We start from the raw sequence: 17,814 nt of genomic DNA, 5'->3' as shown, positions 1-17,814 counted from the left end.
ATTATACTTTGGCACATGATCCACGGGAGACTGGCTTCTGCAATTAAGATATTTGAGAGGAAATGTTTTGACTTTGAAGAGCTCCTGGCAAAAAACATTAAAACAAACAACAAAAACCTTTCAAGTAATTTAGAATAGGTAACTGATTAAAAACATTTAATTTCAGGCTGGGGTTTTAACAGAGTGCTGCAGGAGGATAAGGAAACAGCAGAGGGAACTGATTTGAATTCTGCACTTCTGTTTTCATTATTAAAGATTTAGGACAGATCTGTGCTAAACCTGAGTTTTTTGGTGGTGAATCAGATCAAACTGATTGGGGATTAAGTTGGAGGTAACAAAAGATTAAAAATTATAAGCCAGGTTAATCAACCAAAAATAAATAAATCTCCCAGTTCATAGTATTGCCTTTTTTTAAAAAGAAAAATGTGTATTTTTTATTTTGAGATTGTTCCTGAGGACTGAAAAATAATCAATTTGATTCCAATATTCAAAAAGGAACTGGAATAATAAATATTCTTGTTAGTATAGTATTTGCTCTAGGGAAGTACTGTAATGGTAAATATTAATGAATAGCAAAATCATAGCCGCCTTGTAGCCTTCTTGAAAAAGAGCCACTATGGTTTCCATAAATGTATATCTCACTAGGTTTTTTTAAACAAATAGACAAGATTTTTTAACAAATAGACTACTCAAGAGATGTTGTGTTATCAAAAAGGTGAGATCCTTCACCATCTTCCCTGAGTTTGATGAGTTCCTTCATCAAAAGCTCCTGAGCAAACTTAGTGGTAAAGAGTAAGAGGACAACATTAATAGTGAAGTATCACATACCATTAATGAGATCCACTTTCAGACAGTTCTATGCCTAAGGTCGTGCCAATTATTTTTTGTAAAAAGTAAGTTTGGAAGAATTATCTAAGGTCAGTCTCAGGCCAGCTTTGTTCACATAGTGATTGTGGGGATAAAACCAGATGAAACTACTACGACGTATGCTGGCATGAGATATAAAGAAAGTAGAACATTATATGCAATTAATTTTTGTGTTATTCTTCCTTTTAAAGATTCCCATTACATTTACTATTCTTACATGGGGTTGAGAAAAACAACCCAAAAGCAACATCTTTGAGAGCCAGAATATACATTTATTACCGAAAGGCAGAGGCTCCTGAGCATTTTCAGTCGGAAGGAAATAAATTCAGGATCAATATGCTTAGTTCATATGGTATATGCTAAAGTGTAAAGTTTGGTTTACTCTGTTAAACTTTGTTAAACATAATTAATTCTGTACCATTCTGCTTGATCCCAACCAATTGTGATTTAGTAAGTGAACTAGTTCAACGAATCGTTCAAGGTGCAGACCCAATAATATTTTCGTATAACTCAAAAATAGGCTTTTAGTAACTAGTGGAATTAGTGAAGCACCGTGAGAAACGTCACTTTGCTCTAACTAAATATGAAAAGACGCATCCTGGGAAAGGCGCAAACGACGAAGCATCTTCCTTCCCTAATCCTGACTGCTGGTCTAAGCGAAGAAGCATCATGCCAGGCGCCAGAAACCACGATCTCCTCCCGTCTTGGCGGCTCGAGTGTGAGCCTGGAGACAACGGGCTGCTTCCTGCCGATACGCCGAGGGCCGGCCGATTGCCCCGTGGTCCCTAGGAAAGGGCAGAGAAAACAGCGATGGGCCGCGTCGTGCCTCTGCATTGGCCACGACCGCACCAGCCGCAGCAAGCAGGGCCAGGCGCCGCTTGCTGGCCGCCAGCCTGGGGGAGGGGTCCGGCTCAGTGCGGTCGCGGCAAAGCCCTGAGTTTCTTCTGCAGTAAGAGAGCAGCGGCAGCAGGCGCGGCCGGGGGCGGAAGTCCTTTGTTGCTGCAGCAGAGGAGGCGGCGGCCGCGCCGGCAGAACAGCCGAGGCCCTTCTCCTCTGCTGCAGCGGCCCTCCAAGACCTCCTCAGCGGTTAGGCCGCAGGTAAGAGGGGGACGCGAGGCTCGCCAGCGCAAGGAACGGGGTAGGCCCCGGGAGGCGATCTCTGTTGCGCGGCAACGGGAGTCGAGGGCTGGGCGCTGCGACTGCTCCAGGCCTCGGGAGGCCGAGCGGAGGAGTGGCGGGAAGGCTCCCCGACGGGAGCGGAGCGGCGTGGTTGATAGTTGGAAGGGGGAAAAATGGCTGAAGATATTCCTCTGCTTTCGCCCGCCTTTGGGAAAGCGAGGCGCCGGAGAATTTTTTTCTTGTTGTCGGCCCTCTGTTGCGCGCCGAGCACCAGAGGGAAAGGCGGCGCCAGCTCGTCCGTTCGCCCGGCCTTGTGGTGGGGCTTTCCAGCGGAAGCCACTCCTAGCTGCGATTCAGGGCTGCTGTTGCTTCTCCTCCCCTGATTATTGCACCATGTGGCTGGCGCCTCGTACCGCCATCGGCTTTCTTGCCGGAGAAGCGCGAAGCGGGGCGCACGTTTTCTTTACAGCGCCCAGCGCTGAGGAAAGTTGTACTTGGGGTCGGGAAGAGGAGTGGAGCCTTGCAGCACGTGGAAGCGTTGCTGTCGCCGCTTGCTTGACTGCAACGCTGCCATTTGTAAAACCCTACACTTGGTCAGGTTTCTCAGCAGTTAATGCACTTCGTTGGTGTTTATAGAGTAATAGATAAATCAGCAAAAATCGGAAGAACGCTGCCTGGCACGCCATAGATAGCAGCGGGTTAAACTTTTATGTTATTCGTATTGAGTACTTTTTCTCTACTTAGATATATTTTGAAACTGCTTTAGTTTTTTTTTTGTCTTTGAATTTAAATGAAATCTTGGCATCATTTCATGGAGAATATCCCTCATTCCCAACTGTTGGATCTTCAATACTGGACGAAGTTTTTCTCTGGAAATGAAAATTAGAAACGTTTCAATCATTTCTGTCTTCAAAAACTGAGGAGATGAAGAAAGACATCATGCTAACATTTGGACATGATTGCCCTATGTATACATATTACTCCTGTACAGAGTTCAAATGTAGAGGAATGTAATTATAGCCTTGAAGGGAGTCTGCAACAGCTCAGTTCTGAAAGTGAGGAGGCAGTGATGTATATTTTAAAATGTATCCCTTTGCACAGTATTTGAATTTCTATGAAAATCTAACCATTTAAGATAGAAAATACTTGGTTATATGATAACCATCAAACATGACTAGGAAGGAAACGCAATAGATTAATACATATCTAAGAAAACAGCACTGGCAAATCCAATAAAGGATTTAAGATTACAATATACAATGTCTATAAACAATGGGCTAGAAAAATAAATACTGTACAGAAGTCTATTTTAGAAATCAGAAGTAAAAATTAATCAAAATGAATATATTAATATTAATGTAATTCAAAAACAGATTATCACAGCTTTCTAAGAAATTCTTTTCAATCCAAAGATAATTTAAACAAGGTCAAAATCATTGGATAAATAGATTGAGGACTCTGAGCTAACTTGAAAGAATATTAAATATTAAAGAATATTTAATTTCTCATACAAAGTTAGATCATTTGACTTCTAGTTGGTATGTAGTTTTATAAGTTACTCAAGCCTGAGAAATCTTTCAAGTGCCAAGGTAGCTCAATAAGCCATCCTGAGTTGTCACAATTAAGTAACTGCCAATATTCTGACCAGATCTCTTTTTTAAAAAATTATTATTATTTCTTGCATGAATTGTTGGAGGGGAGGATGAAGGAGATGAGGAAAGGCATCACCAAACCACATAAAGAAGATAAAGAAGTAGCACAAAGACCGCTCATTTCTCTCTGCATTATTTCTTAGAGGGAGAATTTATTTTTCTTTGTGACTTCCTTACCACATATATAGGTATGTGTATGACTTTGTCCAGTTCTCTACTGAATTCTTGGCAAACTATAGTCTATGATGTCACCAGAAGTTTATGAACTCAAACTGCTGTTGCTGCTTAAGCAGCTGATGCAGAAGGGGAAATAGGAAAGATGGGGATTTTTTTGTGGAAATACACTATTTCAGACAGTTTCCTTGCAATTAATTTAAAACTTTGTATGTATGCATTAACAGAAGCCTCAGATAAGATATCACAGCTCTTCCCCACCCATGCTTAAAAGGATGTTGACAGACTGGAAGAAGTGCAGAAGAGACCTACAAAGATGATAGCTAAGTTTAGAGAGCAGATCAGATGAGACAGAGCTGCAGGAACAGAGTAGGTTGCTTGCTCAGAATATTTTATTAAGTGATTCATTGGATCCTACCAGGTCTCTTTTTGCAGGACAAATTATCTCTTGTCCCCTGTGCAATTTTAGGGAGATACAAATTTCCTTCTATGAAAAACATTGTCTTGTGTAAATGTAATGTGCTGTGGGATAGACAAGCAGTTCAAGCTGAAATGCTGCAGTAAATAGCTAAGGGCCAATAAGGATATGATGATGAATCTGTAATTGTAGCCACCATGGTTTATTGCAGAGCAAAGGCAGACAGAAGGCAAGTGGAATTGGAGTTAGGCAGTGGTATTGAAGGTAGGATGTTTGAAACTTTACTCCTGGTAGTAATATTTTCAACATCAAAATGCACATTTCTCTCTTTTCTGCTCTGCTATTAGACTTGTTGGAGGGAAAAGATAGGCACCATATAACAGATTTATTTATTTATCTCAGTTGTCTCCTATCTCAGGGGTCCCCAACCGCCGGTCCGCGGACCGATACCGGTCCGCGGAACAACTCTTACCGGGCCGCTGGTTGCTGGGCGCCGCCATCTTTTTTTGGTAAAAAAGTGCTTCCGGTGAGCTTTTCGGGTAGAAAGCTCACCGGGCTACGTTTCATCAAAAAGATGGCGCGCAACGCTCGGTGAGCTTTTCCGGGTAGAAAGCCATTTCTACCCAAAAAGCTCACCGGAAGCACTAGCGCCCGCCATCTTTTCAAAAGTGCTTCCGGTGAGGTCACGGAAAAATATGGCGGCGCCCAGTTGATGCCGGTACCGGGCCGCGGCGCCCAGCTGATGACGGTACCGGGCCGCGGCATCAAAAAGGTTGGGGATCCCTGTCCTATCTCATTGCCAGTGATTTCTTTAAAATTGTTGGAAAATCTGATCATAGGTTTTTCGTATTCATCTTGAAGATTATGAAGTCAGTGGTGCTTTACTTTAACCAACCTGATTCTGGACTCCCATGATACTTGTAAGTCAGCTTTTCCAAATGGGATATCCTCTAAATATGTGAAACTCTTCCAATAATTCATTTACCAATATAGCCATTGCTGAGAATTTTGGTAGTTGAAATTCAGACACTTGGGGAACAAATAAGCTGGGGAAGTCTGCCCTATAGCTTTAAATATAATGATAATAACATCAGATGTTCAGGAAGACATGTTGCTTTTTCTTTTATTAAGTTATATATGACTTGTGAAAATGTCTCACTGTATCTCAGTGTATTATAAATATCTAACATGGACTGTTAAATACCTCGAATTAATACCATGCTATTTATCAAGTTCTTCCCCAGTCCCATTTTGTAACAAGCCAGTTCTCTATCACTGTTAGAAACTGGTGTGTTATCAGTATTTAGTCATGCCTTCTTTTGGCCATGAACCTGGCTATTTTGGAGATTATGAAGGCATTGCATTATGTGGCTCGGGCAGAGCCTCCGCCACATATTGCAGTCACTATAAGGAATTTCTTGAATGCTTTGCCAGTAGTAGAGCAAAGGAAATTTAAAAGTCAGTAAAGGGTATCCTTAGCAAAGAAGAAATGTTCCAGTTCTTATTCTGACTGAGGGCATCCCTAGATCTGTATACTACTCTACTTTTCTTTTCATCCACTAATAAAATTAATTTCCCCCACTTTTTAGGGCAAATTATAATTAGTATCACATGTATATTGAATGTACTAAATCATAGGTACAACTGTGGGCCACATATAGTCTAATTTTTTGTGGCTTTCCAATATTGTCACCAATTTATAATGGCACATTATATCTTTAAGCAATGTGTAAACTGGTGTATTGAAACATTATATATATATATTTATATATTTATATATTTATATTTATATTTATTTTTATATATATATATATATATATATATATATATATATATATATATATATATATATATATATATATATATATATATATATATAATGATTCAGCTTTTTGGTATTTTCCCACGTCATTGTAGTTGTGCTTTTAAAGTTGTAGCAACGTTTCGGCAGAATCTCATCTGCCATCATCTGGCTTCTGTATCAGGCTTAAGTCTGACTCACAGATGAACACTATACAGAAGCCTGATGATGGCAGATGAGATTCTGCCAAAACGTTGCTACAACTTTAAAAGCACAACTACAATGACGTGGGAAAATACCCGAAAAAAGCTGAAAAAATATATATATATATATCCCTAAACCTTTAAAACCCCAATACTCTAAAAGTAAGAACAAATAAAAAGCAAAATAAAAACCCCAACCTTAAAATGCCTGCTTCTTCACTTATGACATCATTATTATCCATTATAACTCAGCCATATTCTCTGCAACCCCCAATTCTGTCATTAAAAACAATGCAACTCAGTTGCAGAAATTACAATATATTACACCACGCACTCTCTGTGTGTGTGACATAATGTACATAAACACACAAACATTTTGGAGAGGGGATGCATACGCACACAGAAACACATTTATTATATGAATTGTCCAGCTAAGCGTACAAAGTCTGCTCTAAGGACGTTATCAGGGTTATATAACACTAATTATAAATAACTCTGAAGAGAGAAGGGATAGAGAAGTCAATTATGGTAAGAGAGAGGGGAAAGAAGGCGTGGAAAAAGCTGAGGAGATTGGAAAAACAAACAAAAGTTTTTTCTTGTGCTTAGAGATTGCAAGACCTGATATGCACTGACCCAAATAATTTATTATTGCCTATTGAAACATCTCCATTTTGGACCCCTAGAAATATTTTAGCTACAATTACTATCAACCTCAGTCAGCATGATTTGAATTCCAATCTTAAATATAAACTTAGGTTAGGGAAAGCTGGTTTAGTTAAAGCCAGCAGGGTATCAGTGTATATCGTTTGACCAAATCTCAAAATTGAGAAATTAAAGAACCATTTCAGTAGACTGCTCAGTTGAACATCACCAACATTGCTCTAAGGCAGGGGTGTCAAACTCAAGAGGGTGGATCCAGCTTGCGGGGTGCTTAGATCTGTCCCACGGGGCTGTCCTGGAAATAACGAAGGACCAACCTATGGTGCCTCTGCCAGAAAAAACGGAGCTCACAAGGGCTGCATGCGGCCCTTTCGAGCTCTCTTTTAGCTAGCAGAGGGTTGCAGGAGGCCGTTACAGCCGAAAACGGAGCTTGTGAGGGCTGTGCAACTACCCAAGCTCTTTTTTCGCTGGCAAGGGGTTGCAAGAAGCTGTCATAGCCGAAAATGGAGCTCAGAAGCTCGTTTTTGCAGGCAGAGCGCTCGGGCCACCACAGGCACTCCCGACACAAGTGACATCATGCTGGCCATGCTCATGCTGGCCACACACACACACACACATTACACACTCCCCAAGATCAAACATAACCCTGATGTGGCCCTCAATTAAATCAAGTTTGACACCCCTGCTCTAAAGGGAAAGATTTTACAAGGTTTTTTTTGCTTATTTTTAAATAATATGTTTGTTTATAGCAGTTTGTTTATAATTATAAACCGTTTTGGAAGAATTTTTTAACGATTTAATACAGAGGTACGATCTGTCACATTTTTATGACCTTTTGCAGAGCTGGAATGGGAGTGGTGTCTTTCTGTTCCTTGATCTCTCAGCGGCTTTTGACCATGGTATCCTTTCAGACTAGCTGCAAGATTTGGAGATTATTTTGGGAGGAGGATTCATTGTTTTACAGTGGTTCTCTTTTCTTCATGGCCCATTGTAGTTGATGGTGATGGGGTATGGGTAGGGGAATGGGGAGAGATTGCTCCTCAGTCTTTCCAGGATGTGGTGCCACAGGGTTTGATGTTCTCCAACTATGTAAAATTTGCATAAGACTGCTAGATGAGTTCATCTGTTGGTTTGAGATTCAGTATCATTCATATGCTACTCATTGACCTTGAGATACATTGTGCAAGTCTTGTACGATTAAACTGATTCCAACTTAATCTTACTGAGTCAGAGTATGGGTTTTAAGGCCCCACAGGGAATTCTGGGAATTTTCCATTTTTAGTTTGGATGAAGTTATACTTTTCCATTCAAGACTGGTGCTCAGTCTGGGATCTTCTTGGATTCTCAGCTCCTGCTTCAGGAGCAGATGGCAGCTGTGGCCAAAATGTCTTATATACATTTGTGCCCTTTCTATGATCAGGAGCCCTTGGCCTTCTTAATTTTGTAATTAATACAGCATAATTTATTCTGCATATATATCTTTGGAAATGAGAACTGTCTATATATTTAACTTAAATTTGAATCTAAACTTTGTTAGTATAGATCTGAAGGCTTTCTGGTAAAGTGCAGTATCAGTTTCTTCTAGATAAGTCTCTTATCTCTCTGCTTGTTGCCTAATCTTCCTTGGCATCCCTCCCCCATGCCTATGAAAGTGTAGATGCTAAAGGAAAAAAAACAACAGAGGAAGGAATACAATTGAAAATATTTGAGACCCTGAGTACATATTTCTAGTTTTCTGAAGTCCAGTTTTCTTAATCAGCCTCTTGGGAAATTCTCAAGAAACAAAATGTGCACTTATGCATAGTAACTTTTTATATGCTGTCAATATAATGTGAAGTCCCAATAAAGGAGAATATTTGAAGCTCAGGGTTGAAATGAAGGGTCCCTGATGCTCTCTGAGCTTGGTTGTTTTCTGGCAGATGTTTCATTACCCAAAGTAGTTAACATCATAATGTAAAGTATAATGTGTATCTAGGTTCTACATAAACATAGTAGGATTGCGATCTTATTTAATTCTTAATGATCTTCCCTTGAATGAGAAGGCAAAGGATTCTTCCAAGCCGTAATCCTAAAGGTCTTCTAGACTGAAGTTCAAAATGGAGGATCCTTTTGTTTGTCATCTCCGGCAATGTGGTAAATAGTTAGGGTCATATGATGTATGATGGAATCTGATTATGTCTGTTCTCTAAACATAGCTAATGCTTGTCCTTTTCTTCCTTTCTATTGATACAGGTTGTGATTCAAGCACAAGATGGCAAGGACTAGCCATAGCAATTATGTCCTTCAACAACTGAACAACCAAAGAGAATGGGGATTTCTTTGCGATTGCTGTATTGCAATTGATGATATCTACTTCCAGGCGCATAAGGCTGTCTTGGCTGCTTGCAGTTCTTATTTTAGGATGTTTTTCATGAGCCAGCAGCAAAGCACAGCACAGTTGAACCTCAGCAACATGAAGATTACAGCTGAGTGCTTTGATCTCATTTTACAGTTTATGTATTTAGGGAAAATCATGACAGCCCCGGCTAACTTCGAGCAATTTAAAGTAGCCATGAATTCCCTACAGCTCTACAATGTGCCAGAATGTCTGGAAGATATACAAGATACAAACTCCTCTGGTTTACAGTGCTCTTCTTCTGCTTCCAGTACTCAAAATAGCAAAATGATTTTTGGTGTTCGGATGTATGAAGATACCCTGGCTAAAAACAGGAGCGAAGCAAACAAGTGGAGTGCAGAGCCACCAAGTTCTACTGTGAGTACTTCCCAGAGCAGAGAGGTTGATGATGAAGCTTTACAATTAAACAGTTTCTCTGAGCAACCTTTAGAGAGTTGCAAAAGGACCACTGTGTCAAAACTCTCAGGTGCCAAAGACAGAGCGTCCAACTCACGGCGCTTTGGAAGAAGTTTTACCTGTGATGGTTGTGGCTTCAGTTTCAGCTGTGAGAGGTTGTTAGATGAACATATCACGTCATGCACTAATAGGCATTCTTATCAGAACTCCAGATATTTAGGGCCTGAGAAGGACAGCAGTGAAAGGGACTCTACTTCTAAAATGCCAGTTTCCCAATTGGAGAAATATCAAGCAAGTGCAAACCAATCTGCTGAGAGTTCTTCATCTACAACATCAAATACAACAAGTGGAAAAAGCAGGAGTGCCTCATCAGAGCCATTAAATGAAGAGCGAAGTAGAGCCACAGAAAGGAAAAGGATTATCGTCAAAATGGAACCAGATGATAACCCTACAGATGACCTGAAGGAGTTTAATATTGTTAAAGTAACAAATGGCAATGATTCCACTGATAACGAAGAGCTAGATGATGATGAACCTGTTTATAGATACTATATTGAGGAAGATATCAGTGAAAATAGAAGTGTTAGAAAGGCTCTTTTAAAACCCCACATGCTTATTGATGAGCAGGCTAGGAAGTACATTAAAAGTACCAGAGTCCTTGCAAATAAAGTCAGTGCAAATAAAGTCAAGGAAGTGACGGAAAATGCATCTTGTGAACTGTGTGGCCTGACAATCACAGAAGAAGATTTGTCTTCTCATTACTTATCCAAACACATAGAAAATATATGTGCCTGTGGAAAATGTGGCCAAATATTAGTAAAAGGACGGCAGTTACAGGATCATGCACAGACTTGTGGAGAGCCACAAGACTTAACCACCAATGGTTTGAGGAACATGGAGGAGAAAATTGACTTGGAAGAGAGTCCTGAAGAACAATCTGAAAACCAAGAAATGATGTATGTAGACATGTTAGATGAGTTTGGAGACAGCCATTTTCAGATGAACACGCTCCCCAAAAAACAACTTTACAGAGATTCAGCATGCCCTTTCCGATGTCCTAACTGTGGATTACGTTTTGAAACAGAGAATTTAGTAGTTGAACATATGTCCAGTTGTTTGGAACAAGATCTGTTTAAGAATGCAATTATGGAAGAGAACGAAAGGGATCACCGACGCAAGCATTTCTGTACTCTTTGTGGGAAAGGGTTTTATCAGCGTTGTCATTTGCGAGAGCATTATACTGTGCACACCAAGGAAAAACAATTTGTTTGTCAGACATGTGGGAAGCAGTTTTTAAGAGAACGTCAGCTTCGCCTTCACAATGACATGCATAAAGGCATGGCCAGGTATATCTGCTCCATTTGTGACCAAGGGAACTTCCGAAAACATGATCATGTCCGGCATATGATATCCCATCTGTCACCTGGAGAGACAATTTGTCAAGTCTGTTTCCAGATTTTTCCAAATAATGAACAACTTGAACAGCACATGGATGTTCATCTGTACACATGTGGTGTTTGTGGAGCCAAATTTAATCTGAGAAAAGATATGCGATCTCATTATAATGCTAAGCATTTGAAACGAACATGACCACGTAATGCTTGTTTGACAAGACCTAGAACAAAAGTAAATACACCAAAGCAAAGCAAACAGTAGTGCATAAAAAATTGATCAGCCAGTTTTTAAATGTCTGTTTTTATCTTCATTATAGGGTTTTAAACTACAGTACATAGCATAAAAAGTACCTAATGTTTCATTATTGCATTTTTATTTTTGTCTCTGTTAACTTTTTGTTGGTTTTTTTCTGCCAGAGTATTCAAGCTATTATTTTTAAACCCTCAAGTTTTAAAAGCACGCTGTAGTATTACCCTAGTCACTGGCTTCTATTAAACAGCTTCTCAGTTCCATCAACATAAGATGTCTGCTTTTATATTTCTATGTGTGTTTTATTTTTTTCCTTTTTTTCTTGTGAACAATTTAAATTACATAGTTTTTAAAATACGCAAGGATAGTCTTAAATGCCAAGAAATAATTACTGGATACTATCTACAACAGAATTCACCATATTTAGTTATATAGACATTCATGGACATACTGAGTTGCAGGAAGTTTTTTTTGCTTCTGTTATGAGAATATAAGGTTATCTTTGATATCCTGTTATTTGCATTTCATGTACCCAACATAATGAGTGCATTTTTTTTACTTCTGCAACTATATCTTGAGATGAAATGAGGACTGCACATGAGTTCCATATTTCAGAATCATTTTACATATTTGTATTTCCTGTATAATTTTACACTGTTGTAATCTGCTCTAAAGATGTGTTGCAGCTGAAAGGATCTGAAGTTTCCATAAATGTGCTCATAACATACTTATAAAATATCTGGAATATAATCTAAACCAGAGGTAAGGAACCTTTTGCCTTCCAGATATTTTATGGTGGGTCACAAGTGCATTTGAAATCAAAAGTAGGTGTACATCAATTCAGTTTAATGGGTAAATGTGCAACCCATTATGTGCAATCATGTTTATCCTCGTGTAAATACATTTTTTTTTAAAAAAATGTTTTCTTTTTTTCTACTTGGCTTTTCCTGGTAGTCTAGACAGCAATCTGTTTTATTCCTAAGAAACAGAATATCTTTCTAATTGACAAGAACTATTCTGAGGTGCTAGATTAATGTGCACCTTCTCCATGAAGCTTGTATTTGTCCTACCAGCAATCTTGAATCAACTTTTTGGAGACTTGGAATAGATATGAGGAAAGACAGTACAAAGAAAAGCAGTCAACAGTCTGAAAAGAAATGGGATGCTTGTGTCAAGGAGTTCTCTTATCTGTATGAATTTTAGTGGCTTTCCTATTTCTTCAACCCTTTCCAATTCTGGAAACTCTGGAATTCTAATTTTGGAAATTGGAAGTTGGTTTGAACCAGCTAAATATGAGCGAACCAGCTAAATATGAGCCAGCAGTGTGCAGCAGAAGCCAAAAAAGCTAATGCAATCCTAAATTGTATTAACAGGGATACAATCAAGATCAAGGGAAGTACTAATACCAATCTATAAAGCCTTAGTAAGACCACATCTAGAGTACTGCCTCCAGTTTTGGTCACCACGTTATAAAAAAGATGTTGAGATTCTAGAAAAAGTACAGAGAAGAGCAACCAGGATGATTAGATTATGACTGGAGGCTAAAACATACAATGAACATTTGCAGGAACTGGGCTTGGCTAGTCTAGTAAAGAGAAGGACCAGGGGATACATGATAGTGGTCTTCCAATATTTGAGGGGCTGCCACAGAGAGGAATGGGTCAAGCTATTTTCTAAAGCTCCTGTAGGCCAGACAAGGAATAATGGATGGAAACTGAACAAGGAGAGATTTAACCTGAAAATAAGGAGAAACTTTCTGATAGAACAATTAACCAATGGAACAGCTTGCCCTCAGAAGTTGTGGAAGTGCCATCACTTGAGACTTTCAAGGAGAGATTGGACTGCCATTTATCAGAAATGGTGTAGGGTCTCCCACTTGGGCGGGGGGTTGGACTGGATGACCTACAAGGTCCCTTCCAACTCTGATTATCTGTTATCTGTTTTCTGAGGATGGACAGGAATAATGTCAGCCTGCAGTGCTTGTCAACTTTGAAAAATGATTCTGTAAATTTCATGTTAAGAGAGGAATAGATGCAGGTTTGGTTTCTTAGAGAAGCAACTGCATTTTCCTTTTTCTACTGTATGCACCTTCTTTCCTGTATTCACGTTGAAACTAAGGATGATTGAATCCCTCTCCTGTAGCTTCACTTTTTAAAACTAAAAAATACCTAGTTTAGAGATAGCCTGAGGGGTTCCAGATGTTGCTGAAAGACAATTCCACATTAGCCAATATGCTAAAAATACTGAGAATTGTAGTTCAGCATTTGGAGTGCCGTGGATTGGCTTAACCTTCCTAGTGCTTGTTGTTTATAATTTCTTAAGCATTAAGTTCCTTAATTTAAAGCAGCAGAATTATTTTTATGCTAAATTCTGGACTGGACTAAATTCTGGACTCAGGAATAAGCTGAGTGTCTTAAATGAAAACAACTGCCTGAATCATCCTGGACATTAAAAAAAATCTTTATAATGTATCTTATTTTTTTAAGGGCAAGAACATATAATTCCCAAACTCCCTTTTCCAGGCAGCAAGGATTACCAATCCTACCCTTGTTAGTTAACTGCCCAACTATGTTATAAGAATAGATTACCAGTCCTTCCTCTCATTTGACTGCTATTCCTTCAACACCAACACATCCAGATCCTCCTACTGAGCAGGATGTGGTTTTCTCCACCCAACCCATTTTTATCTTCAGTAAAGACTAGAATCCTTGGTCATATCACTTTTCCATAGGCACATTTTTGGGCCAAATGATGTAAGTCTACATTATGCTTTGGGAGACAGAAGCTCAAGGCACATGCATATATGGGATGATAGAGTTGCGAAGAAACATGGAAACATTCCCAGATACATAGCCACCATTACTTGTGATAGTGTCATGATTATTCAAGGCCACTTGTTGCAATTACCTCCATAGGCAGCAATAAAAGGCTGGAAGGAAAAAATATGGATTTTCATCCCTTTTTTAATCCAATAAAAGGGAAGAAAACTTCCTGTTCCATCCTTGGCTGGACTGGTACAATTATTCCAAGTCCCTTCTATGTAAAAAAAAAGGGCAGATAAACAGAACCAAAGTGCAAGTGTAAGGGGTTGGTATGTATGTCTGGTATGTATGTGTAAGTGTTGGGAGCCAGGGGAAGCTTGTCTGCCACATTGCCAATGCCTGTTGCAATCTACCAAAGAATCCTGTACCATTGCACTACTTCCAATATTTCCATATGATAACGATAGTTTGCTCTAATTATGCTGCAATTGCATGAAATGTAAAAAAAAAAAAAAAAAGCTGCTGTGCTTGATGTAGAAACTAGCTTAGAAAGAAATAGGCCTGCAATCAAAGTATATAACTCAGGAATGTGCTATGTTGGCTCATATGTGGCAAACATTTACACTTTTTGCAATGTACTAAGCAGATCTTTATATAATACATAGTTTTACTCATTTTTCAAAAATGTTCTAGCTGCTGATTTTGAAGAAAATTAAGCAGGTTTGCATCTGGTTACTACTTGGATGAGAGATCACTAGGAAATCCCAAGGCTGTAGGCTAGAGTAGAAAGCACAAAAATATCTCAAAAGGAAATTGCAGATCTTCTATATTGTTGCTAAACAAAACTATGATGATTTTACATTGTAATCACTAGATTACAGAGTCATGGAAGTCTTCAATTTTATTCAAAATAAATAATCTGAGTTCAGTGTATATTCTAAATAATTGTTAGTTTAGAATTCATGGGTGTGCCTACTTCTAAATGACTGGTGGTAAAAGCTGGATTTTGGATTGTACACTTTGTGTGAATCATAAAGATTTCTTTCAGCAATTAATGGGGAAGCTTCCAGAATACCCTACCCAAATGCATAATATAGTATCTTTTTAAGAAATACCAAAATTCTGAAAGAGTATCATGCAGCCTATACCAGTTTTCTTCCTGGGAAAATAAACATCCCCATTTTGCTTGAAGCAGATTTGTCTTCAAAGCATTGCAGAGTTACAGTATTTATATACTAAAGATAAAACATCAGGCCCACTGATTGATAGATAGCAACTGCAGTTGCTTCAGTACAGAACACAGAAACACAAAGTTGGAAGGGAACTTGGAGGTCTCATAGTCCAGCCCATACTATACCATTTCAGACAAATAACTGTCCAATGTCGTCTGAAAAGCTGCCAGTGACAGAGCATCCAGAACTTCTGAAGGCAAGCCGTTAATTGTTTTCACTGTCAGGAAGTTTCTCCTTATTTCTCCTTGATTAGTTTACATCCATTGCTTCTTGTCCTGCTTTTAGATGCTTTGGAGAATAGGTTTATCCTCTCTTTGTGGCAGTCCCTTAAATATTGGAACACTGCTATCATGTCACCCCAGTTCTAAGTGCATGATGAGATACCCCATTCTGGAACCAGGCCATTGTATTTTAAACCAGCTGCATCTTCTAAAATACTGCCAGCAGATGGAGCAGGCCCTTCCCTCAAAGAATCTACTATCCCTTGAACCCAGGTGCATGTCATTTCCTGAGAAGCTGTAACTAACCAGGAAGGAAGGAGATCTAACAGGTTGCAAAGTTTAATATTCCAAGGACCTTATCTGCTTCAACTGGTATAGACAGATCAAATTCATCCCTAATTACCAGACAAGATTCATTGTCATCTCCACAGAACAGCACAACCAAGTCCAGATCCAGGAGACTATACAACGGATGTTTAGCATAGTTCACAACAATTCTGGAAGGACTTCTAAAACACCTCTATCCAGAAAGGATCAGTCACCCAAAATTAGTTGCCAGGTGGCTGCCCAACTGGTATATTTCCTTACCTATAGCAGTGGAGAAAACACTAAAGATGGTAAATAAACGGGTGGGATTCTACCAGTTCACACCTATTCTCTAGAACCGGTTGTTAACATTCTAAGCAGTTTGGAGAACCAGTTGTTAGAAGAAATTACTGGCCTAATCCTGTAAGGAAGGCAGGAAGGAAACATTCTGGTGTTGCTTACAGAAACTGCCTCTCCGTTAACCCTTATTATATTCTTGGAAGAACTAAACTTCCTGTCGCAGGAACTTCTCTGGAGTTTTTTTCCCCTCCTTTGCTGGTACTTTGCTTGTGTGGAGTGACCATTCAAAGTTACAATGGCACTGAAAAAGGTGACTTATGACCATTTTTCACACAAAACTGTTGCAGCATCCCCACAGTCATGAGAAGCCAGGAGAGGAGATGCATGCCTTGATGTGAGTGATATTGAGTTGGCCATGCCCAGCCAATAACATGGACACCAAGCCACACCCACCAACTAAGCCACACCCACCAACTCAGCTAAAAAATTTGAATCCCACCCGTGTATATAAAGTATGTTAAACTGAAAAAGTAATCATGACTGTTAAGACTCTTAAATGATAAATATCAATGTGGACTGTCTACAGTGATGAGGTGGGAAATTGTCAAGTTTATGATAGGTCCCATCACATAGTTTGTAAAATGTATCTAGGTTTGGCAGCAGAATCTAATTGAATATTAGAGCAATATTCAATATTGAATATTAATAGCAAGTGGAGTTAGTGGAATTATGAGAGATGGCAGGTCCACCTTTGTTAGACAACTGTTTGCCTGTGCTTCACATTAAAAGCAGCAGCCACAGGTCTCTGGTTGAACCAATGCCATATCACACTAATATACAGCAGGATTTCTCCAAAGGGATATAGCATAAAACCACAGACAGAAAAGAATGAGCTTGATGGGGTGGTGGTGGTGGTTTTTTGACATTTCAACCAGCCTATATAATATTAGCTGCAATTTAAGGTAAAAACATTAACGAACAATAATAGGTTTCTCTAATAGAAAAACATTAAATAACTGTTGTTGTAGTTGCGGTCAAGGTCTTTTCTTATTTTTTTATTATTTCACTCAGTAAATGTCTAGCCTCTTGTAATGCTGTGTCAAGCTTCAACCTACAGATAGGATTGGAACCAATTAGGCAAGCTCCCGAGAATCCCAAGATTTTCTGATAAGTAGTTTTTATTGAAGAAAATATTGGAAGACATGACAAAATAATTCCAGTGACTACTGTGTCTGAAGAATAAACCCTATTTATAAAATCAGTATTTCAAATTCTTTGGGGCTTCGTTTTCTTGCTTGTCTAATATATTGTAATGGACTTCTCAACTCCCACTTTTTGAGCAGGAGGCCCAGTTTCTATTTGTCCCTTGTTTTGGCAACAGATCTGTATTCATAATTTCTCTGACAACTTGGCAACTAACTTATATACTATTTTTTTCAAATTTTACAACGAACATTTGATTAGTTTAACAGCTGACCAAATCCTAAGTGGCATAAAATACCTGTACTTAGGTTACCCAGATATTGGTTAATAAACTTTCTGAAAATCCATCACTGATTTTTCTCTGAGGAATTCATAAAATGATAAAACTCCTAGAATCTTTATAAATAAACTAGCTAAAAGATAGCTATATATATATAGCTACCTGTAGCATATACAGTATT

At 38.9% G+C, this 17,814-nt stretch overlaps 1 protein-coding gene across 1 annotated transcript; it reads left to right on the top strand.

Annotated features, from left to right (window-relative positions):
* Nucleotides 1-1,514: 1,514 nt before the first annotated feature.
* Nucleotides 1,515-12,085, top strand: ZBTB1 (zinc finger and BTB domain containing 1). The gene is made up of 2 exons (XM_026670134.2): nucleotides 1,515-1,965; nucleotides 9,127-12,085. Exon 2 carries the CDS (start codon nucleotides 9,146-9,148, stop codon nucleotides 11,273-11,275), a length of 2,130 nt encoding a protein of 709 aa, XP_026525919.2. The 5' UTR covers nucleotides 1,515-1,965; nucleotides 9,127-9,145; the 3' UTR covers nucleotides 11,276-12,085.
* Nucleotides 12,086-17,814: the final 5,729 nt, after the last annotated feature.

This window comes from Notechis scutatus, chromosome 1, assembly GCF_049901735.1.
Source record: "Notechis scutatus isolate UNSWTSFEM ecotype Mainland chromosome 1, rNotScu1.2, whole genome shotgun sequence".
Taxonomy (NCBI): Eukaryota; Metazoa; Chordata; class Lepidosauria; order Squamata; family Elapidae; genus Notechis; species Notechis scutatus.
This window is presented reverse-complemented; position numbering and strand designations above follow the sequence as displayed.